Genomic DNA, 24,905 nt, shown 5'->3' with positions numbered 1-24,905 from the left:
GGTTATTTGTGCTAATGAATAATTACAAAAGAGTTGCTAAGTATGCTTCTCGTTGATTTTGTTGAGCTAAAATTACTTATAAAGAAATGCACAGATCTGAGGCATACAATTTGATGAGTTTTGACAAATGTGTACAGCTGCAAAAACGTTTTCATCACTTCTGCCTTCTGGTCAATACCCACCTACCACAAGAAAACACTGTCTGCTTTCTATCTCTGGATATAACTTTTGTCTTTTTGTGAACTTCATATAAATGAAAGCAAAGTGTATGCACTATTTCGTGTTTAGCTTATTTTGTTCAACATAACATTTTTGAGATTTATCAATATTGTCTGTATCAATAGTTCATTATTTTTGAGTGGTTTCTATAGTATGACTATATCATAAGCTACTTGTCTGTTCTCCCAATGATGGATGTTTGAATTATTGAGTTGGTTATTATTAATAAAGCTACTATGTCCTAGAATGGAAGGGGCTTAATAAAAGAAAGAAGTTACTATAAATATTTTATAAAAGTCTTTCTGTAGACACATCCCTTCATTCCTCTTAGATAAATACCTAGAAGTAGAATTGCTGAATTGTAGGGCAGGTATATATTTAACTTCAATAAAAATACTTTCTTTTTTTGTTTTTTTTTTTTGTTGTTGTTGTTTGTTTGTTTCTTTGTTTGTTTTTGAGACAGAGTCTCACTCTGTTGCCCAGGCTGGAGGGCAGTGGCGTGATCTCAGCTCACTGCAACCTCTGCCTCCTTAGTAGAGAAAGGGTTTCGCCATGTTGACCGGGCTGGTCTCGAACTCCTGACTTAAAATGATCCACCTGTCTCAGCCTCCTAAAGTGCTGAGATTACAGGCGTGAGCCACCATGCCTGGCCAAATACTTTCAAATAGTGTTCCAAAGTAATTACATTACTTACACTGCCACCAGTAATGTAAGAGAGTTCTGGTAGTTCTACTTCCTCTCCAGTATTTGATGTAAAATCAGTCTTTTATCCATTTCCTCCATTTCCCCAATGGGCTATCTCATCATTGTTTTCGACTTGCATTTTATTGATATCTGATGTTAAACACACTTTCAAGTGTTTATTGATAGTCATGTATCTTCTTTGGGGAAGTGACTGTTCAAGTCTTTGCCCATTTATTGGGCTGTTTGCCTTTTACTATTGCTTTGTTTTTCTTTATATATTCTGGACACAAGTATTTGTGACAAATATATATATTGCAAATATTTTCTCTCAGTCTATCATTTACTTTTTCATTTTTTTCTTTTTTTTTTTGAGATGGAGTCTCTCTCTGTCACCCAGGCTGGAGTGCAGTGACACGATCTGGGCTCACTGCAAGCTCCACCTCCAAGTTCATGCCATTCTCCTGCCTCAGCCTCCCCAGCAGGTGGGACTACAGGTGCACACTGCCATGCCCGGCTAATTTTTTTGTATTTTTAGTAGAGACAGGGTTTCACCGTGTTAGCCAGGATGGTCTCGATCTCCTGACCTTGTGATCTGCCCGCCCCGGCCTCCCAAAGTGCTGGGATTACAGGCGTGAGCCACCGCACCCTGCCTACTTTTTCGTTTTCTTAATGTCTCTGGATGAGTAGACATTCTCAATTTTTTTCTTTTATAGTCAGTGCTTTTGCATCCTCTATGAGCAATCTTTGCCTATCTCCAACTTGCAAAGTCATTTGCCTTAATTTTCTTCTGAAATCTTTGTAGTTTTGCCTTTTATGGTTACATCTATAAGATATAGACCTAGTACATAGATCTTTATCTTTATATATATAATAAAACTAATTCTTGCATAAGATGTGAGTTTTTTCTCATACATTTATCCATTTGCTCCAGAAGCATTTGTCGAAAAGATTTTTCCTTTCTCATTGAATTTCCTTGGCACATTTATTTTTTTAAAAAAAATCAGTTGAACAAACATGAGTTGAGTCCATTTCAGGACTTTCTGCTCTGTTTCATTACTGTTTGTCCTTATGCTAATACTACGCTGCCTTGATTTCCATAGTTTTATAGAAAGCCTGAATATCAGATGTCATGAATCCTCCAAATGTGTACATCTTTACGATAGTCTTAGATATTCTAGGTCTTTTGTGTTTCTAAGGAGCTTTTAGAAATAACTTCCGAATTTCTACTAAAAAATTGTGTTGGATTTTTAAACTGTAGTTGCCTTGAATTAATTGATCAATTTAAGGTGAATAGATTTTTTAAATGAATGTTCCAATCTATAAAGATAGTATATTTTTCCATTTGCTTAATTCTTTTAAAATATGTCTCAGCAATATTTCAGAGTTTTCAGTTTAGTGGTATTACAAGTTTTTGGTAGGCTTATTTACAAACATTTTATGTTTTTTTATGTAATTGTAAATACAATTGTTTTTAAATTTTTAATTTTCTAATTGGTTGTGTCAGTATATAGAACTAACTACAAGTGATATATATATACATATATATACATATATATATACTGAAATTGCTAACTTGCTAAATTCTAGTAGTCATTTTGCAGATCCCTCAGTAATTTTATGTAAACAATCATGTTATCTGAGAATAATGTTCCTTATCTTGAAATCTACTTCCTGATATTAATATAACCATACCAGCTTCCTTATGCTTATCTTTGTAGATTATATCTTTTTCTATCCTTTTTTCTCAACCCATCATTTTTATTGTATTTAAAGTGTGTTCTCTTGAAGACAGCATATAGTTGGGCCCTGCTGTTTAATCCAGTCTGAAAGTTTCTATCTCTTAAAGTATGGATTTTTGTCCATTTATATTTAATGTAATTACTGATAGGGTTGGCTTCAAGTCTACCTTCTTGCTATCTGTTTCTTAGCTGTTCCCTTTCTATTTTTATTACCCTATTCTTCCTTTTCTCTCTTCAGTTTGGCTAACCAAACAAATTTAATATTCTTTTTAGCTACACTCTTTGTGGTATTATTTGGTGGTTTCTCTAGGCTATTCAGCATGAATCCTTAACTTATCACTGTCTACTTACTTAATATTGTACCATTTTCTATATGATATAAAAACCTAAAACAGTACAATTCCATTCTCCCTAACTTTTATACTAGAACTGCTGTATATTTTACATTTACATGTTCAACAGAACCCACCATACCATATTATTATTTTTGTTTTAAACAGTTGTCTTTCAAAGATGTTAAAAACAAAAAGTGGTCTTTTCACTTATCTAAATATTTATGTGTTCTTTATTACTTCATGTTGATTTATGTTTCTAGCTAGTGTAATTTCTCTTTTGTTTGAAAATTTTTCTTTAGTGTAATGCAGATGTGCCATAATAAATTCTCTAAGCTTTCTTTTATCTGAAAATATACTAAATTCACCCTCATTTTTGGAGGATATTGTCTCTAGGTAGATTTCAAGGTTGATGGGTTGTTTTCTTTTAAAACTTTGAATATGTTATGCCATTATTTTCTGCTTCCATTGTTTCTGTTGAGAAGTCAGTTATTATTCATCATTGTTCCCCTGTAGGTATGTGTCCTTTCCCTCTGGCCGCTTTTAAGATTTTCTCATTATCTTTGGTTTTCAGCAGTTTAGCTATGATGTATATAGATGTGCTTTTCTTTATACCTATCTTGCTTGGTGCAGTGAACATCTGGATCTGTAAATCAGTATCTGTCATCAAATTTCAGAAATTTTTGGCCATTATTTCTTCATATATTTTTTCTGCTCCATTCTTTCTCTTCTCTATCCCTGGGAATTCAATTAAATGTAGATTAGGCTATTTAATATTGTCTTACAGCATGCCAAAGGTCCATTCTTTTTCAAATTTCTTGTGTTCATCAGTTTGGATAATTTCTATTGATTTGCCTTCAAGCCCCGGCTAGGCTCATTTCAGATATTGTAACTTTTAGTTTTAATTTTTTATTTTTAAAAATATTGGCTGGGCATGGTGGCTCACACCTGTAATCCCAGCACTTTGGGAGGCCAAGGCAGGTGGATCATCTGAGGTCAGGAATTCGAGACCAGCCTGGTCAACATGGTGAAACCCCATCTCTACTAAAAATACAAAAATTAGCCATGTATGATGGCATGTGCCCATAATCCAAGCTATTTGGGAGGCTGAGGCAGGAGAGTCACTTGAATCTGGGAGGCAGAGGTTTCAGTGAGCCAAGATTGCGCCACTGCACTCCAGCCTGGGGAACAGAGCAAGACTCCATCTCAAAAAAAAATTACTAGTTTTCATTTATCTACTGAGATATCCTGTTGTTTCACTCATTATAACCATTTTTTCTTTAAATTAGCAGTTGGCAATTTTTTTCTGAAAGGGCCAGAGAGTAAATATTTTAGGCTACCTGGCGATGTTACTCCACTGCAACTACTCAACTCTGCCATTATAACAGAAAAGCAGCCATAGACAAAATGTAAATAAATGGGTGTGTCTTTCTTCCAATAAAACTTTATTTATAAAAATAAACCACTGAACACAGTGGCTCACTCCTGTAATCCTAGCACTTTGGGAGGCCTAGGCAGGTGGATCACCTGAGGTCAGGAGTTTGAGACCAGCCTGGCCAACGTGGTGAAACCTCATCTCTACTAAAAACACAAAAAGTAGCCAGACGTGTTGGCGCACGCCTATAATCCCAGCTACTTGGGAGGCTGAGGCAGGAGAATCGCTTGAACCCGGAGGGCAGAGGTTGCAGTGAGTCAAGATTGCACCATTGCACTCCAGCCTGGGCAACAAGAGCGAAACTCTGTCTCAAAAATAAATAAATAAATAAATAGATAAATAAATAAATAAATAAATAGATAAATAAATAAATAAATGGCAGCAAATCTGTAGGTCGTAGTTTACTGACCTCTGCTATAAGTCACTGAGCATAATTACAACTGTTTTAAACTCCTTTTGTGCTGATTCCAAAATCTGGGTCATTTTAGGGGTTTTTTTTTTTTTTTTTTTGAGACAGACTCTCACTCACTCTGTAACCCAGGCTGGGGTGCTCGGCTCACTGCAACCTCCACCTCCCAGGCTCAAGCAATTCTCCTGCCTCAGCCTCCCAAGTACCTGGGACTACAGACATGCGCTGCCACACTCGGCTGATTTTTTGTATTTTTAGTATAGATGGGATGTCACCATGCTGGCCAGGCTGGTCTCGAACTCCTGACCTCAGATGATCCACCTGCCTTGTCGCCCCAAAGTGCTGGGATTACAGGCATGAGCCACCACACCCAATTTTAGGGGTCTGTTTCTATTGAGCACTTTTTTGAGTAGGTCAAGTAGGTCACATTTTCCTGTTTCTTCACATGTCTAGATTTTCTTTTAATTTGCTGGATATTATGAGCTATACATTATAAAGGGTCTAGATTATCTTATGGTCCTTTAAAAGGTAATGCGTTTTGCTCTGCCAGGCAGTTAAATGACTAGCGCATCCTCTTGTCTATTAGGCTTGGTTTTAATCTTTGTAAGGGCAGGTCTATTTTGGTTTTGATATTCATCCTAGAGATGCCTCTTTCTCTAAAGCAGGATTGGAAAACTACAACCCACAGCTGAGACACCTGTTTTTATAAATAAAACTTAGCATAACTCTTCTTCTCTCAGCCCTCACAATGGACAATCAGGGCTAAGTCTCACTGAGTTCTGCCCTGTTCAGGTTCAGACCAGCTCTTGGCTAAGAACCTGAGGTGGACCCCTATACATAATTTTGGGGCGCCCTTCAGGCAGTGCCCTCTCCAGAGCCCCACCCCACAAATCCCAGTCATGTCACGTCAACGAAACCACTCTGCTTGGGTTCCACCTGGGTGCTGCCGGGAAGGAAAGCACCCCAGGAGGGAAGCCAGGGCAACCGTGGGTGCCTCTCATGTGTTTCCCTCCTCCAAAATCATGTAGCCCTGAGCTGCCTTTTGTTCAGCACCTGAAAGCACTTGCTGTATACATTTGGGCTGGTTTTACAGCTGTTTCAGCAGAAACGTAAGTTTTGGTCCCAGTTACTCTGTGATGGCTGGAAGCAGAAGTCTTCACTGGTTTTTCTGATTATTATCCATGTCTTGCTTTAGTAACAGATTTATCTTCTGATACTTAAAATATTGGTTGGTGTTGATCCATAATAAGTGCCAACAAATGGTACCAGTGATATGAGAAGTACAGAGAGACAAACTTTTGCAGGAGTTAAAGGTTAAGGTAAACTTCAGTCCAGTCTCTATCTGAATTACCATTCTCTTCTTCTGGACAGTGAGAAAAAGGAAAGGAACAGAACTACCATCTATTCCATACCTGTTATTTTCCGGGCTTTCTTCAAGTTACCTTAGTATATTATTTGCTATAATCATTAAATCAATAAAATAATAATTATTACAGCACGAAGCTGAGCCTTAGAGAAGTATAATAATAAAGCTATGTAGCTTGTAAGCTGCTGGAGCTAGAAGTTAGAAACCCATCTTTCTCCTTCCCACCATGCTGCTGCTCTTGCCTTATCATGAGATTACCAGCACTTATTGAGCACTTATGTTGACTGTTCCACTGTAATTTCTGGCCCATGGAGCTCATTTAAATTGCTTTTGCTTAGTCCCTTGTTGGTTAGAAATGGGCCAAGCTGTCTGATTTCTCCCTACCTTCGTTTTTGTTTTGTTTTTTGTTTTTTTTTTTTTTGAGACAGAGTCTTGCTGGGTCTCCCAGGCTGGAGTGCAGTGGCGTGATCTCGGCTCACTGCAACCTCTGCCTCCTGGGTTCAAGCGATTCTCCTGCCTCAGCCTCCCAAGTAACTGGGACCACAGGCACATGCCACCACGCCCGGCTAATTTTTTTGTATTTTTAGTAGAGACTGTGGTTTTCACCATGCTGGCCAGGCTGGTTTTGAACTGCTGACCTCATGTGATCTACCCGCCTTGGCCTCCCAAAGTGCTGGAATTACAGGCATGAGCCATTGCACCCAGCCTCCCTACCTTCAGTTCTTAGGGGAGACAGGAGAGTCCCGAGCCATTGGATGGGGATGGTCTTCCGGAGGACAAGATGCTGGGCAGAGTCTAAGGGCACAGAGAAGCTTCACTCAACCTCAATGACCAATACACAACCGGCCAACCCACAGCCATAAGTACAGCCAGCAGCCCTGATCAGCCTCCGTGTGGGCTTCTATCGACGGAGAGGCCACAGACTCCTGCTTTCCTGCCTCTTCCTGTCCCTGTCATCTCCCCGTCCACTTCCTTTATCCAGCATGTGATATTTCCCCCCAAAATCTAATCTCTTAGAGCAGAGAACTTGTTGCAAAGTAGGCAATGGAATTATTTTTCTGATTAGACCTGTGCCACTTTTCCTTTTAATAGTTTGATGTTTGACCACTGCTTCTGGTGCCTTTAGTGAGATACCAGAGTCCATTTTTCAGGCTGAGGGAGGGTAAGGTCTTCATAATATAAGAAGGTATTTGGTGAACTCAGAGGTGGGCAGGTGGGTGAGAAATACACATTTCCTATTTGCCAGACATTGAGTGAAGCACTTTCTGTATATTTCTCAAAAAATGGCGCAGAGTCATTAATTATAGAAAGTCTAACAATTCGTATATCCTTAAAAGTATTTTGCGCAGACACATTTTTCCCCTCAATTAAATGTACGTAACTTTGCTTCTTCCTTTCTTCACATTCCTTGACCCTCCTCTCTCCATACTTGCTTGACATGAGGCATATTCGGAATAAAACCTTGTTAATGTCTACTCATCTAGTTTGAAATACATTGTGCTTTGGAGAGGAGCTTGGTTGTAGTTAATTTTTGAGCCAGCTCTGATACAAAGGTTTCTAAAGAACGATGGTAGCAGCCTCAGTTGCTTTCTCACAAAAAGTAGGGCATACCGTCTTTTAAATAAAGTGAAGAAATATGTGATTAAGTCATTATAGGATTAAATATGTGAGTACTTGCCTGGGGCCTCTTGAGTTCCTAATAGGCTTCTTTTGCTTTGCAGAGCTCTGTGATGATGACCCGCCAGAGATCACACACGCCACATTCAAAGCCATGGCCTACAAGGAAGGAACCATGTTGAACTGTGAATGCAAGAGAGGTTTCCGCAGAATAAAAAGCGGGTCACTCTATATGCTCTGTACAGGAAACTCTAGCCACTCGTCCTGGGACAACCAATGTCAATGCACAAGCTCTGGTAAGTGTCCCTTCTGTGACTACCAAGAACAAGAGAACTGCAGCAAAGAGTGAGACAGAGCCCAGCTTTTGTTCACTCAGCCCTATAGACACAAATGGGCCAGTCCAGTCTACAGGATAACTAATTTTAGTGGTTCCTGAAAAGTCATTCACTAAACACAATTTTTTTTTTTCTTTTGGAGACAGACTCTCACTCTGCTGCCTAGGCTGGAGTGCAATGGCACGCGATCTCGGCTCACTGCAACTTCCGCCTCCTGGCTTCAAGTGATTCTCCTGCCTCAGCCTCCTGAGTAGCTGAGATTACAGGCACCCTCCACCATGCCTGGCTAATTTTTGCATTTTTAGTAGAGATGGGGTTTCACCATGTTGGCCAGGCTGGTTTCAAACTCCTGACCTTGAGTAATCCGCCCGTCTCAGCCACCCAAAATGCTGGGATTACAGGCATGAGTCACAGTGCCCGGCCACACAATTTTATTTTTGAGACAGTCTTGCTCTGTTGCCCAGGCTGGGGTGCGTTGGTACAATCTCAGATCACTGAAACCTCCACCTCCTGGGTTCAAGTGAATCTCGTGCCTCAGCTGCCCAAGTAGCTGGGACTACAGGTGTGCACCACCACGCCTGGCTAATTTTTTTATTTTTAGCAAAGATGGGGTTTCGCCATGTTGGCCAGGCTGGTCTCGAACTCCTGGCCTCAAGTGATTCTCCTGCCTGGGCCTTATAGGTGCACACCACCATGCCTGGCTAATATTTTGTATTTTTTGTTAGTGATGGGGTTTCCCCATGTTGTCCAGGCTGGTCTTAAACTCCTGGGCTCAAGCAATCTTCCTGCCTCAGCCTCCCAAAGTGCTGGAATTATAGGTGTGAGCCACCACACCTGACCTAGACGCCCTCTTTTATCCTGAGCTGGAATACTGATCACCCCCCTCACTGGGGCACTCAGACTCAACTCCTTTGCCAAACTCTTCACAATAGAGAGGGCTGTTCTAGAAGTTTCCTTGTCATTGTGTTAAGATGGCGTCTTTAACTTGAAGCATTCTGAACAGCCTTAGGGAGCAAAGGATCAGTGTGTTGTGGAGTGAGACCACTCCTGCTGCTGTCAAACAACACAGAGACAATTGACAGCAAGCAAGGAGTCCCTTTTGGTGAGAGACACACACATGCACACATAACACACATGACATACACAGACACGTAACCTACATGACATACACAGACACGTAACATACATGACATACACAGACACGCATACACACACTCAAAAACATGTCGTGGGCATTGCCATATGCACTTGAATACCCAGAGGCCGGTGCCGGGAGGGCATGCTCTGGTTTCGTATTTGTAAGCTCAGCAGCCAGACACCACCAGACACATTGTGGGCCCTGGACAGGTGTGCTTCTCAAGTGAATGAATACATGAACAGTGTTTTCTATGAAGCATTTGTGAAATTATCTGCATCATTCCATCTATATTTTCTAGCCACTCGGAACACAACAAAACAAGTGACACCTCAACCTGAAGAACAGAAAGAAAGGAAAACCACAGAAATGCAAAGTCCAATGCAGCCAGTGGACCAAGCAAGCCGTCCAGGTGAGAGATGAATCTGTCCTCCAGCTAACTCCTGCAAGCGCACCCTTCTCCTGCAGGCAGATGATGTGTACCCAAAGGAAGAAAGTCTGCCCTGCCTTCTATAAACACATGCATGTGGCTCCCTCCTCCCAAGACATCATTGCAGACAAGAACTAGTGCAGAGTTGCTCAGAGGCTGTTTGCTCAGCAACTGAAGCCAATCTGATGGCAGCCAATCCAGGTCTGGGCTTACTCCCTGGTTTGGTAACTGGCCAAATAGAATTCAACCCAAATTCAACTCAACTTTAAAGCGTCTGTTGGGTCTGTGTGCCAGGCCCTGCTGATAGAAGACACAAACAAGAGTGTGACAACGATCCCTGCCCTCAAGGAAATGCTCTGCATCTTCCCCTTAAGCACAAGACAACGCACCACAAAAAAATTACTTGCTTCCCGGTATTTATTCCAGGGCAAGGTTGTAAAATGTGCATGCCACACTTGTGAGTCTCAAAAGCTCCAGATGCGTGTGTCCTGGCCAGCAGTCTGTGCATGAGTGGGCACTGTGGCTGTCCCTTGTCTGCCCTCTGCTTTCCCATGACTGAATTGGGATTCAGTCATGGTGTCAAGAAAATGGGCTGGGCGCAGTGGCTCACGCCTGTAATCCCAGCACTGTGGGAGTCTGAGGCAGGCAGATAACTTGAGGTCAGGAGTTCGAGACCAGCCTGGCCAACATGGTGAAATCTTGTCTCTACAATCATACAAAAATTTAGCCGGGCATGGTGGTGGATGCCTGTAGTCCCAGCTACTCAGGAGGCCAAGGCATGAGAATTGCTTGAAATCAGGAGGTGGAGGTTGCAGTGAGCAGAGATTGCATCACTGCACTCCAGCCTGAGTGACAGAGGAAGACTCTGTCCCCCCTCAAAAAAACAAAACAAAAAAGAAAAAAAAACCACAGAACCTGCTAGGAAGAATTGAGCTTTCTAAGGTCAGGCTAACCTTAGGAGACTTCAGAGCCCTTTGCTGATTTTACAACCTTGCAAAGAACTGTATCAGATACCATCCCATTTGAGCCTGGCTATACAATGAGTCAGGACCAGGAAGGGTTACTTCAATTTACTGAAGAAACTGAGATGCAGAAAAGATAAAAAGATTTGGCTAAGCTCACATAGTAGGGCTGGAATCAGACCTCAGGTCTCCCAGATTATATGAGGAAACTTTCTGCTGATTACTTATTTTAAAAGAGTTTGAATTTACTTACAGCTTCCATTATTTTATTTTTTAAAACAGACTAATCTAGGGGCACAGTTGCAACATGATGCTCTTACTCCTTCCCCCTCCGACTTTGTCCTGGAATGGTGTTTCCAAGCACATTTGTTTGTTTTGTTCTACTTCCCCCATATCACCCTGCACAGTTATTGGAAGGCTTCAAAGAGGCCAATGCTTGTTGTCCTTTCTCGAAGGCTGGCTCTGCCTGAGGGATGTTTCAAAGATTGTCTCAGTTTGGGTGTTTTCATTGGAAAGAAGCAAACCCAATTCAAACATGTTCAGACAGTTATGAATTGTACTGGCTGTCAAACAACCTTTTATCCTGAGACCAAAACACAAGTTCAGTTGTGATGTTCAAGGTGCCACACGGCAGGAGCCAGCCTGGGACAGGGCCACCCAGCTTCCTGCTGGGGAAGAGGCTCTGGAGGATATTTACAGAGGCTCTGTTGGGTATGCAGGGTTGGGGAGAGTCTGGAAGTTCAGAGCACGTGCACAGTTTCACATGCTGGGGTTAGAGGGCACATACAATTCCACATGTCCAGGTTGGGGGCTGTGGGTGGGGAATTTGGAGATTTAATCAGAACAAGACATGGTCTCAGGCCACAGGTCCATCAGGCCTGGGATGTAGTTAGGTGAGTGGAAAGTTCTGGGGATGGGAAATTTTGAGATGTCTTGAAAGGGCGCATGTGTGTCAACCTTCAGGTGTGGCTTGATCAGAGATGGTGCTCCATTTCTCTGAGGTTCCCTCAGCCCGTCCCTCCTCCTGGCTTTGGTGTTGTCCCCAGTCCTTCCGACATCATCCCAAGATGCCCAGCCGCTGCCCCCAAGAATGCACTTCCTCACTTGTCCAGCAGAAATCCAAGGTGGTCTTCATGCTCCATTGGCCCAAATAGGCTTGAGCCTACCCTTGTGTCTCAGCTGAGACTGCCCCACCCACTCCTGTCCACTGTCAACACCTGCACTGTCTTCCAAGAGGCAGTTGTGGCGTTCCTGTCTCGGGGCAGCACCAACCAGAATGAATCGCTCATTCCTCTGTGTTCCCATTGCCAACGTCTGCTATCCTTCACATGCCTTTCTTACACAATCCACTGTCCACCCCTTGCAGGAGTGACAGGGTCTTCGCGCCTTCCTACAGGGCCTAGCAAACTTCCCCACGCTCAGACATTCTCAACATATATTGGTTGAATGAAAGGATGAGCAAGCAGTCAAGAGAGTAAGAACCAAGGTCCAGTCCCTAGCAAGAGGCAACCTGGACTCACTCGCGGTGCTGTCCCCAACTTGCCTTCAGAGCATTCCTTCCATCTTCCAGGTCACTGCAGGGAACCTCCACCATGGGAAAATGAAGCCACAGAGAGAATTTATCATTTTGTGGTGGGGCAGACGGTTTACTACCAGTGCGTCCAGGGATACAGGGCTCTACACAGAGGTTCTGCTGAGAGCGTCTGCAAAATGACCCATGGGAAGACAAGGTGGACCCAGCCCCAGCTCATATGCACAGGTGAAATGGAGACCAGTCAGTTTCCAGGTAGGGTGGCTCCCTTCTGGGGTCCACAATGTTGCTTTTCTCCATCAGGCTGACCAGGGTGGAATCCCTGACCACTCCTGCTGTGTGTCCTTGGACAAGACCCTTGATCTCCCTGGGCTTCCATTTTTTCTCATTCTGAGAAAAAAAAAAAATTTAAATAGACCAGACGGACTCTAAGGGCTCCTTCAATGAAGGTCCCCCTGTGCCCTGGGTGGGGAGAAAGGCTGGAGACAGAAGAGAAGGAAAGCCCTCTCCTAAGCACCCTAGATGCTGCCTCATAGTTGGTCCTAAGTCCACTACTTCTCTAAGCCACCAAGGCCTCCTCTGGCTCCAAGGGCAAGTCCAGTTTCCCACTCACACATTTTTCCTCTTACTGGTGATTGTGTAAATGCATGATCTGAACAGCGCTCCGCGGTCAGCATGCTCCTTCCCCTTGTGCCATTCCCCAGCTGAGCTTGTAAAAATAAACATAAAATGTGCAGAGTCAGGACTTACTCAGCGCACATGCACGCACACACACACACACACACGCATGCAAACGCTCAGCCCACCGATGTCGAGGTCTCCTGCTGTCTTCCTTCTGAAATCTTATTAGTATCACGACAATCAAAAGTGACTTACATGCAGGCTGGGCACGGTGGCTCACACCTGTAATCCCAGCACTCTGGGAGGCCAAGGCGGGTAGATCACTTTAGGTCAGGAGTTCAAGATCAGCCTGGCCAACATGGTGAAACCCCGTTTCTACTAAAAATACAAAAATTATCTGGGCATGGTCGTGGGTGCTTGTAATCCCAGCTACTTGGGAGGCTGAGGCAGGAGAATCACTTGAACCCAGGAGGTGGAGTTGCAGTGAGCTGAGATCACACCACTGCACTCCAGCCTGGGCAATAGCAAGACTCTGTCTCAAAAAAAAAAAAAAAGTGACTTACATCCAACCACAAGTATTCTTGGTTTTCTTACTCACTGCACTTCTCATACTCCATGTCCTTCTCTTGGGTTCCCTAGGGAGGCTGTTTTGTTCCCTTAGCTGCTTCCCTGGGCCACCCTGACAGCCTGACAGCCAGGGAATGCCTGCTGCTTCCTTGGAAGAGGGTGAGAGGCAGGGCAGAGCCAGGGTTACTGACCCCTCAGGAGAAATGGAGAGCCTGGCACAGAAGCAGCTGTCCCTTAGTGCATCTCTGCTCCATCCAGTGGTTCAATGGCGTTTGTATTATTATGACCTGTTTCTAAGTCACAGATGGAAACCAGGACTGGAGAGGGAGGCTGGGGAGAAAGCATTGCTCAGAGTTTTGGGGACAGCCAGGGTCAGAGTTAGAATTCAGCCTCGTCTGCTCTGCTGAGACCACTTCACCGCTTCCCAGTGCCCCTGGTGTGGAACCATGTGGGGTGGCATCCCCGGCGAAGTGCCCACACCAGGATTCCTGCCTCCTCGGGCGTATCTGGGGCTGGCTGCCTGGGGCAGGCGGGGTGGGAGTGAGGCCCTGACTCCTGTCTTTAGCTCCACCAGCATCACTCACTCTCTCCCCCAGGTGAAGAGAAGCCTCAGGCAAGCCCCGAAGGCCGTCCTGAGAGTGAGACTTCCTGCCTCGTCACAACAACAGGTGCGGGAGAAGACAAACGCTGGACCACAGAGGCCTAGTCCAAAAGGGCAGGGGTGGCCAGGAGCCAGGTTCAGGGAGACAGGCGGAGGTGACCTGTAGGGGAGAAGCCCACAGCAGCCTCCTCTCCCTCTGAGCAGGGACAGGGCCTCAGCAACCTGCAGGCCCCAAAGTAAGTGTCAGAAAGAGGGAATCCAGGACCAGGACCAAGCACGGTCCCCAGGCAGAGATGGAACACCTGCCCTCACCACCACCACGTGTCTCCCACCAGCCTCTGAGCTTCTCATTCACAGAGACGCCCTGACTTCCTTTAGCCTCGTGCTGTCCTAAAGTCACGGTACCAGGAGTGTCTCTCTTTATCTCTTTTTCACAGATTTTCAAGTACAGACAGAAATTGCTGCAACTATGGAGACGTTCATATTTACAACAGAGTACCAGGTAGCAGGTGAGTGGGGCACTGGCTTTGTGGACAAAATGTACACCAGGCCGAGATATGGACAGGTTGACTGGTTAGTAGGTTGGTTAGTTGGTTGGCTGGTAGGTTGGTTAGTTGGTTGGTTGGTAGGTTGATAGGTAGGTTGGTTAGTTGATTGGCAAGTTGGTTTGTAGGTTGGGAGGTTAGTTGGTTAGTTGGTTGGTTGCTTGGTTGGCAGGTTGGTTTGTATGTTGGTAGGTTGATTGGTTGGTAGGTTGGTAGATTGGCAGGTTGGTTGGTTAGTTTGTTGGTAGTTTGGTGGGTTAGTTGGTTAGTTGGTTGGTAGGCTGGTTGGCAAGTTGATAGGTTGGTTGGTGGGTTGGTTGATAAGTTGATAGTTTGGTTGGTTGGTAGGTTGGTTGGTAAGTTGATAGGTTGGTTGGTGGGTTGGTTGGTAAGTTGATAGGTTGGTTGGTGGGCTGGTTGGTAAGTTGATAGGTTGGTTGGTGGGTTGGTTGATAAGTTGATAGGTTGGTTGGTTGGTAGGTTGGTTGGTAAGTTGATAGGTTGGTTGGTGGGTTGGTTGGTAAGTTGATAGGTTGGTTGGTGGGCTGGTTGGTAAGTTGATAGGTTGGTTGGTGGGTTGGTTGATAAGTTGATAGGTTGGTTGGTTGGTAGGTTGGTTGTTAGGGTGGTAGATTGGTAGGTTGGTTGGTAGTTTTGTTGGTAGTTTGGTTGGTTAGCTGATTGGTTGATTGGTTAGTGAGTTGGTTGGTAGATAGATTGGTACATTGGTTGGTTGGTTAGTTTGTTGGTAGGTTAGTAGGTTGGTTAGTTGGTTAGTTGATTGGTAGGTTGGTTGGTTCACTGAAAGGACCCCTTCCTTACACTGCAGAATGTGTGAGTGAAAGACTAATCCAGATACTGACATAACTCAGAATTCCCATGAACCAGTTACAGGATGCTGTGAGTGAAGTCTCAAGTCAGCCCTATCAGCTCCTCTCAAGCTGATCTGGAAGGGCTGTACCCCGGGCCTCTGCCATGGGTCAAGAGTGGGAGGAAGGAGCCATGTAGCCAGGCAGAGAGGACAGGCTTCCAGAAACACTGCCGTTGTTTCCTGGTAGGAGGGAAAAACAGACTCTGAGTCTGCATCTGCCTGGAAAGTAAACAAACGTCAGCCTCCAGAACCTCAGCAGAGCAGCGTCTGGAAAACCCAAACCCTTTCGGGAGACGTTAATGTGCTTCTCATCATCTTCATATTTCAACATTTCTTTTACCAGGCGCTCTCGGTGTCCTTAAACGAGGCCTGGCCTCTGAGCCTTTCTGAGGGGCTTTTGTGAAAGAAGGGTGCCTCCTGAGGGGAATCTCCCTCCACCCTCACCTTGTCCTCCCTGCCCTGTTCCTCAAGACTCCTAGGAAATCCCATGGGGAGGGACCTACCTCCTGAGACAGGGAAGAGAGGCTGCAGCCTCCGCCTTGCTCTTTGGGGATGTCCTCAGCCTGCCCTGTGGCCCTGGCTCCTGCTGCCCCCATGCCAAGCCCGGGGCCCTTTGCTGAACTCCCTCTCTCTATTGACAGTGGCTGGCTGTGTTTTCCTGCTGATCAGCGTCCTCCTCCTGAGTGGGCTCACCTGGCAGCGGAGACAGTAAGTGTGGCATCACCAAGGCAGCCCTTGGTCAGATCAAAGTCCTGCACCCAGCCCCACCCTGCCTCCCCCTCACCCCCTCCATGCTCTCTCCAATCACCTGCAGTTCAGGGAGTGGCAAAGGGAGAGGCCAATCCATGCCTTGGAAAGAGTCAGTTAAAAAGAATTAAAGCACCGCCGGGTGCAGTGGCTCACGCTGGTAATCACAACACTTTGGGAGGCCAAGGCTGAGTGTATCACCTGAGGTCGGGAGTTTGAGACAAGCCTGGCCAACATAGCAAAACCCCATCTCTACTAAAAATACAAAAAATTAGTTGGGCATGGTGGCAGGCACCTGTAATCCCAGCTACTTGGGCGGCTGAGGCAGGAAGATTGCTTGAACCTGGGAGGCGGAGGTTGCAGTGAACAGAAATCTCACCACTGCACTCCAGCCTGGGTGACAGAGCAAGACTCTGTCTCAAAAAAAAAAAAAAAAAAAAATTAAATGACCAGGGAAATGGGAAGGCAAAGGAGCCTCACATTCATTGAGCACCCACTATACACCAGGCTTGATGCTTGTTTTATAAACATTATTGAAATCTACCTTCTCAGAAACCTTTGGAATAGCTGTGGCCTAGAGAGATGCAACAGCTTGGAGAAGATGGCACAGCAGAGGCCAGCACTGCAACTTGAATCTAGAGCCCATGATTTTCCCACCCAGCCCCTACCTATAGAGGACCCAGGGCAGCATCTATGCTGAGCTTTGCCTATCCTGTGCTCCCCACCCTCCCGTCCACAGAATCTCACACCGGCATCCCCTTGACCAGGAATGTAAACCATGTGTGGTCTTTTTGCATTAACTCAGATTTTCAACCCTGGATGCATCTTAGAACATCCAGGAGACAGTCTTCTAAAATACCAGTGAGTGGCAAGATATGAGTAAATTCCACAGGAAAAGGAAGGCAGTCCAAAGGGCTGTGCTTCTCCTGTGGCTCAGTATCATTCGTAGCTGTGACATCTTTTAAGAGAGGTTTACAAGAGGGAAATCCTGTCACCAAAACCATTGTGACCCACTTTGAATTTGGGGGGAATCTTCATTTGCAACAATAGAAGAACAAATTTGTTGCAATAAGAAATATTTTTGTAGCTTATGTAGGTTGTTCAGCCAAAACAGCATAATAATTTAAAAAGTTAAAAGATAGGCCAGGTGTGGTGGCTCACGCCTGTAATCCCAGCACTTTGGGAGGCCGAGGCAGGTGGTTACCTGAGGTCAGGAGTTCAGGACCAGGCTGGACAACATGGTGAAACCCTGTCTCTACTAAAAAATACAAAAATAAGCCGGGCGTGGTGGTGGGTGCCTGTAATCCCAGCTACTTGCGAGGCTGAGACAGGAGAATCACTTGAACCCAGGAGGCAGAGGTTGCAATGAACCAAGATAGCACCACTACACTCCAGCCTGGGCAACAAGAGTGAAATTCTGTCTCAAAAAAAAGAAAAAAAAAAAGGTAAAAGATATCAATGCTTGGGCTCCAGTCAGAATGTCTGGGGGTGAGCCCAAGACATCAGTACCTATTTTTAATTGAGATAAAATTCATCATTTAACCATCATAAAATGTACAGTTCAGTGGTGTCTTAGCCCATTTTGTGTTACTGTAACAGAATGCCTGAGACTGGGTAACTTATAAAGAACAGAGATTTATAAAGAACAGAGATTTCTTACCATTCTGGAGGCTGGGAAGTCTGAGGTCGAGGGGCCCCATGTATCAAGGGCCTTTGTGCTATGTCATCCTGTGGCAGAAGGTGGAAGGGCAAGAGAGTGAGCGACAGCAGGAGGGGCTGAACTCAGCTTTTATCACAAACCCACTCCTGCAATAACAACATTAATCCATTCATGAGGCAGAGCCCTCACGACCTGATCACCTCTTCAAGATCTCACCTGTCAACATTGCTGGATTAGGGATTAAGTTTCCAACACCTGAGCTCTGGGGGGGATGTATTCAAACCACAGTAAGTGGTATTTAGTATGTTTGCAATGTTGTACAGCCATCCCCACTGATTCCAGAATACTTCCATCATTCCCAAGAGAAGCCCCACACTGCCAAGTTCCCCATTCTCCCCAGCCCCGGGAAACCACCACTCTATGTTCCGTCTCTATGGATTTCCCTATTCTGGACATTTCGTGTAAATGGAATCACGTGGCCTTTTATGTCTGGGATAGTTGTACGTTTTAAAGCCCCTCAGATGTATCTAATACATATGCATCCAGGTTTGACAGCTCTACACCAGGCCATTGGTTTTCAAACTTGAACTAGCACCAGAATCATCTGTAGGAACATAAAGAAACGATAAATGTTTGAGATGATGGATATGCTAAATACCATGATCTGATCACTGTACCTTGTAGGTATCAAAGCATCCCTACATACCTCATAAATATATATAACTATTGTGTGTCAACTTAAAAACATTTGCTGAAAGAATCATCTGGAGGCCTTGTTAAAGCACAGATTGCTGGGTCCCACCTGTGGAGTCTCTGACTCAGTCATCTTGCTTAGGTCCGGGAATCTGTATTTCTATCAGGTTCCCAGGTGATACTGACGCTGCCGTTCCAGGGAGCAGACTCTGAGGATCACCGCACTAGGCTAACAGCATTAAGAATCAGGGAAGCTGGCCAGACTCACGCTTGTAATCCCAGCACTTTGGGAGGCCAAGGCAGGCAGATTACTTGAGGTCAGGAGTTTGAGACCAGCCTGGCCAACATGGAGAAACCCTGTCTCTTCTAAAAATACAAAAATTAGCTGGATGTCGTGGTGCGCACCTATAATCCCAGCTACTCGGGAGGCTGATGCAGGAGAATCGCTTGAACCCAGGAGGCGGAGGCTGCAGTGAGCTGAGATCGTACCACTGTACTCCACCCTGGGTGACACAGCAAGACTCTGTTTAAAAAAAAAAAGAAAGAAAGAAAAAAGAAAAGAAAGAAAAAGAAAAAGTAAACTCTAGAAACTCCCTCTGTCTCTCTCTTGATTATCCAGGGCCTCCCTGACCCCTGCCAGCATCCACTCTGGCCAACCCTGATACAAACTCCACAGTAAGACCCTGAGAAAATACAGATCCACTCCCCCAAAACCGAAGCCCTTAGCCCGGCCAGAGAGAAAAATAAAATATCTCTTCCCTTCTTATATGGGTCATCAGGTCCATAACATACTCCTAATTTTCCTCATGGGAATTAAAAAGTATAAATTACTGCAGTGCAAATGATAAGCCCCCCAGGGTTATTGTAGCAGGAATGATTCATATACCCGACAGTCTACCAGTTTCTCTAAGGGGTTAGCTGACTCCTAAGGTGTCATTTTAGGCTTCCAGGAGGGGAAGGATGTGACGTGGCTGACATGTTGTACGTGTACTCAGTACTTGCATCCTCTCCTTCCTCAGGCTGAACACCTGACAAGCCTTAACACCTTGCAAGGATTTTTTTCATTTGTTAGTTTGAAGATCAAAAGCCTTCGGGCCCAGAGGACAAAGCTATTTGGAAGTAGGAATGGTTCAGTGTTTATGTTGTGAAACAAATAACTGTGTGAACCTATGTGAGTTCCCACAAGGTCTCCCAGAACTACAATCTTTGGGGAGACTCAAACATACATCTAGAAATGACCCCTCTAGTCAGTTTGTCCAAAAGCCTTTCTAGAATCTGATATCAACCCATGGTGCCCTCTTGTGGCAACAGAAATGCTGCATTTGAATTACCAAAAGATCACTGTAGCCCAGCCAGAGAGTTTTGTTTGGGGAAATATTTTTTGTTTGTTTCGGGCAATGACCAGGAGCCCGTGATGTGCTACAGAAGGCTCACAGTGGCTTGTGAGAGCCAACGGTTAAATTTTCGGGACTTCTGCAAACTGGTTTTTAAGCATAGCCATTATGGAAAATTAAAGTATTTAGGCTGGGAGCAGTAGCTCCTGCCTGTAATTCCTGCACTTTGGGAGACTAAGGTGAGAGGCTCGCTTGAGACCAGCCTGGGCAACAAAGTGAGACCTTGTCTCTACAAAAACATTTTAAACTTAGCTAGGCGAGGTGGCACATACCTGTAGTCCCAGCTACTGGTAAGGGCGAGGTGGGAGGATCCCTTGAGTCCAGCAGTTCAAGGTTGCAGTGAGCTGTGATCATGCCACTGCACTGCAGCCTGGGTGACAGATTGAGATGCTGTCTCAAAAAAAAAAAAATTAAAGTATTTAAATTTACAATTTAATAAATTATATTAAAAACAAAGGCAAGAATTACTTACAACTGATCACTTCCTAATTATTTGCTACCTTTTACTGTTATCTTTGTTCGCTGGGTGGTTTACATCTATTGTGTCCGCATGGTGGAAACACTGTTTGACGGTGGCTACCGCGCATCTCTTCCCAACCGCGTGATCAGTGATGTCACATTGCCAGCTGGAAGCTGTGTGTGGAGGGAGGATTGACACCAGGGAAGACAGGCAACCGTCATCAGAGAGCTGCTTGTTAAACATCACCAGCACACCTCTGCTTGGAGTCGTGTGCTATGGGAACTCTGTGCAAAGTAGGGAGTAATTAGAAATTCCCATGAGCCAAATAAGGACTGGGAAAAGGCTAAGACCGTATTGTCCAATACAGTAGCCACTAGCCACCTGTGGATACTTAAGTGTATTTAAACTCAAATAAATTAAATACAATTAAAAATTCAGTTCCTCGGTTGCACTAGCCACATTTCAAGCGTTCCCTAGCCACAGGTGTCTGTGTTATTGGACAGCACAACTGCAAAAGATTTCCATCATCTCAGAAAGTTCTATAGCACAGTGCTGGCTAGAAACCAAGTGCTTTACTGCATGCACATCATTTAGCACAGTTAGTTGCTGTTTATTATTCCTGTTCCACAGCTATTGTCTGCTATATAAAAACTTAGGCCAGGCACAGTGGCTCACACCTGTAATCCCAGCACTCTGGAAGGCCGAGGCAGGCAGATCACAAGGTCAAGAGTTCGAGACCAGCCTGGCCAACATAGCAAAACCCCATCTCTACTAAAAATACAAAAATTAGCCAGGCATGGTGGCGTGCGCACTGGTTTAGAGTGGGGACCACCTTTTTTTGGTGCCATGTTACACATATGACCGTGACTTTGTTACACCACTACAGGAGGAAGAGTAGAAGAACAATCTAGAAAACCAAAAGAACAAGAACTTCTTGGTAAGAAGCCGAGAACAGACAACAGAAGTCATGAAGCCCAAGAGAAATCAAAGGTGCTAAATGCTCGCCCAGGAGACATCCCTTGTGCTTGCCTGCGTTTTGGAAGCTCTGAAGTCACATCACAGGACACAGGGCAGTGGCAACCTTGTCTCTACGCCAGCTCAGTCCCATCAGAGAGCGAGCGCTACCCACTTCTAAATAGCAATTTCGCCATTGAAGAGGAAGGGCAAAGCCACTAGAACTCTCCACCTTATTTTCATGTATATGTGTTCATTAAAGCATGAATGGTATGGAACTCTCTCCACCCTATATGTAGTATAAAGAAAAGTAGGTTTACATTCATCTCATTCCAACTTCCCAGTTCGGGAATCCCAAGGAAAGCCCCAGCACTAACGTAAATACACAACACACACACTCTACCCTATACAACTGGACATTGTCTGCGTGGTTCCTTTCTCAGCCGCTTCTGACTGCTGATTTTCCCGTTCACGTTGCCTAATGAACATCCTTCAAGAACTCTGGGCTGCTACCCAGAAATCATTTTACCCTTGGCTCAATCCTCTAAGCTAACCCCCTTCTACTGAGCCTTCAGTCTTGAATTTCTAAAAAACAGAGGCCATGGCAGAATAATCTTTGGGTAACTTCAAAATGGGGCAGCCAAACCCATGAGGCAATGTCAGGAACAGAAGGATGAATGAGGTCCCAGGCAGAGAATCATACTTAGCAAAGTTTTACCTGTGCGTTACTAATTGGCCTCTTTAAGAGTTAGTTTCTTTGGGATTGCTATGAATGATACCCTGAATTTGGCCCGCACTAATTTGATGTTTACAGGTGGACACACAATGTGCAAATCAATGCGTACGTTTCCTGAGAAGTGTCTAAAAACACCAAAAAGGGATCCGTACATTCAATGTTTATGCAAGGAAGGAAAGAAAGAAGGAAGTGAAGAGGGAGAAGGGATGGAGGTCACACTGGTAGAACGTAACCACAGAAAAGAGTGCATCAGGCCTGGCACGGTGGCTCAGGCCTGTAACCCCAGCTCCCTGGGAGACCAAGGTGGGAGCATCTCTTGAGGCCAGGAGTTTGAGACCAGCCTGGGCAGCATAGCAAGACCCATCCCTACAAAAAATTAGAAATTGGCTGGATGTGGTGGCATACGCCTGTAGTCCTAGCCACTCAGGAGGCTGAGGCAGGAGGATTGCTTGAGCCCAGGAGTTCGAGGCTGCAGTCAGTCATGATGGCACCACTGCACTCCAGCCTGGGCAACAGAGCAAGATCCTATCTTTAAGGAAAAAAAGAAAAGATGAGCATACCAGCAGTCCTTGAACATTACCAAAAAGTTCAGCATATTAGAATCACCTGGAGGCCTTGTTAAAACAGTTCGCTGGGCCCATCTCCAGAGTCTCTGAGGTGTTGGTCTGGAATAGAGCCAAATGTTTTGTGTGTCTAACAATTCCCAGGTGCTGTTGCTGCTGCTACTATTCCAGGAACACACTTTGAGAACCATTGTGTTATTGCTCTGCACGCCCACCCACTCTCAACTCCCACGAAAAAAATCAACTTCCAGAGCTAAGATTTCGGTGGAAGTCCTGGTTCCATATCTGGTGCAAGATCTCCCCTCACGAATCGGTTGAGTCAACATTCTAGCTCAACAACATCACACGATTAACATTAACGAAAATTATTCATTTGGGAAACTATCAGCCAGTTTTCATTTCTGAAGGGGCAGGAGAGTGTTATGAGAAATCACGGCAGTTTTCAGCAGGGTCCAGATTCAGATTAAATAACTATTTTCTGTCATTTCTGTGACCAACCACATACAAACAGACTCATCTGTGCACCCTCCCCTTCCCGCTTCAGGTATATGTTTTCTGAGTAAAGTTGAAAAGAATCTCAGACCAGAAAATATAAACATATATTTAAATCTTACTTGAGTAGAACCGATTACAACTTTTGGGTGTTGAGGGGTCTATAAGATCAAAACTTTTCCATGATAATACTAAGATGTTATTGACCATTTATCTCTCCTTCTCTCAAAAGTGTATGGTGGAATTTTCCAGAAGCTATGTGATACGTGATGATGTCATCACTCTGCTGTTAACATATAATAAATTTATTGCTATTGTTTATAAAAGAATAAATGATATTTTTTAAAAAGTCTTGGTTTTTATTATAAATATGATAAATATTGCTAGCTATAATCTACATAACCAAAAACCTTTATAGTTTTTTGGTGCTTTTTTTTTTGTTTTTTTGTTTTGTTTTTTTTTTTTTGGAGATGGAGTGTTGCTCTGTTGCCCAGGCTGGAGTGCAGTGCACAGTCTCGGCTCACTGCAGCTTCTGCCTGCTGGGTTCAAGTGATTCTCCTGCCTCAGCCTCCCAAGTAGCTGGGACTACAGGCACCCACCACCAAGCCCGGCTAATTTTTGTATTTTTAGCAGAGATGGGGTTTCACCATGTTGGCCAGGCTGGTCTCGAAATCCTCACCTCAAGTGATCCACCCACCTCAGCCTCCCAAAGTGGTGGGATTACAGGTGTGAGCCACGGCACCCAGCCTGGTATCCTCTATAGTTTTTAATAGTTTTAAATAACATGCAAAGGTCCTGTGAAATGGCCAACAAGCACATCAACATCACTTGTCATTTCAGAAATGCGAATCAAAACCACAATGAGATACTACTTCATACACATTAAGATGACTTTAAGAAAAAGAATAGGAATGCTCACAGATGGCTGGTAGGAATGTCAAAAGGTGCAGCCACTGTGCAAAACAGAGTCTGTTTTGGCAGTTCCTCAAAAAGCTAAACATAAATTTGTTCTATAACCCAACAATTCTATTCCTAGGTACACACCCAAGAAAGACAAAAACGTGTCTAAATACAAACTTGTACACGACTGTTTGTAACAGCATTATTCATACTCACCAAGAGGTAGAAACACCCAAATACCCAACAACAAAGGGATGGATAAAGGCCGGGCATGGTGGCTCATGCCTGTAATCCCAGCACTTTGGGATGCCAAGGTGGGCAGATCATTTGAGGCCAGGAGTTGGAGATCAGCCTGGTCAACATGGTGAAACCTCGTCTCCACTGTCTCTACTAAAAATACAAAAAATTAGCTGGTCATAGTGGCACGCATCTATAATCCCAGCTGCATGGGAGGCTGAGGCATGAGAATCCCTCGAACCTGGGAGGCAGAGGTTGCAGTGAGCCAAGATGGTGCCACTGCACTCCAGCCTGGGTGACAGAGGGACTCTTCTCTCCAAAAAAAAAAAAAAAAAGAATTGATAAGCAAATCATGGTATATCCCTACCAGTGGAGTATTAGCCACAGGAAGGGATGAAGTATTGATCCATGCTGCCATTTAGATGAACCTCAAAAACATTATGCTGAGTGAAGGAAGCCAGACACAAAAGATCACTACTGTATGACTCATTTAACATGAAATATCTAGAATAGGCAATTCCATGGAGACAGAAAGCAGATAAGTGTTTGCCAGGGGATTTTTCTGGGGTGGTAAAAAAAGTTTTGAAACTAGAGAGAGGAGGTAGTTGCACAACATGTTGAATACATGAACAGCCACTGGATTGTATACTTTATCATGGTTAATGGTGTG

General features: G+C 44.5%; 1 protein-coding gene and 1 non-coding gene across 2 annotated transcripts in view; both read left to right on the top strand.

Annotated features, from left to right (window-relative positions):
* IL2RA (interleukin 2 receptor subunit alpha) overlaps nucleotides 1–23,447 on the top strand; it is a 55,107-nt gene extending 31,660 nt beyond the window's left edge. Inside the window, exons 2-8 of the mRNA XM_004049027.5 lie at nucleotides 7,906–8,097; nucleotides 9,573–9,683; nucleotides 12,234–12,449; nucleotides 13,979–14,050; nucleotides 14,421–14,492; nucleotides 16,041–16,107; nucleotides 21,240–23,447. Coding sequence (XP_004049075.1) covers nucleotides 7,906–8,097; nucleotides 9,573–9,683; nucleotides 12,234–12,449; nucleotides 13,979–14,050; nucleotides 14,421–14,492; nucleotides 16,041–16,107; nucleotides 21,240–21,264 — 755 coding nt within the window. The 3' untranslated portion in view covers nucleotides 21,265–23,447. The remainder of the gene's footprint in view (nucleotides 1–7,905; nucleotides 8,098–9,572; nucleotides 9,684–12,233; nucleotides 12,450–13,978; nucleotides 14,051–14,420; nucleotides 14,493–16,040; nucleotides 16,108–21,239) is intronic.
* LOC115936120 (small nucleolar RNA SNORA14) lies at nucleotides 16,966–17,106 on the top strand. The gene has a single exon (XR_004071700.1). It is a non-coding gene; the product is annotated as a small nucleolar RNA SNORA14 (small nucleolar RNA).
* Nucleotides 23,448–24,905: the final 1,458 nt, after the last annotated feature.

The sequence above is a fragment of the Gorilla gorilla genome, chromosome 8 (assembly GCF_029281585.2).
Source record: "Gorilla gorilla gorilla isolate KB3781 chromosome 8, NHGRI_mGorGor1-v2.1_pri, whole genome shotgun sequence".
In the NCBI taxonomy this organism is placed as follows: Eukaryota; Metazoa; Chordata; class Mammalia; order Primates; family Hominidae; genus Gorilla; species Gorilla gorilla.
Note: the sequence above shows the minus strand (reverse complement) of the source record. Positions and strands in the feature narration are given on the sequence as shown.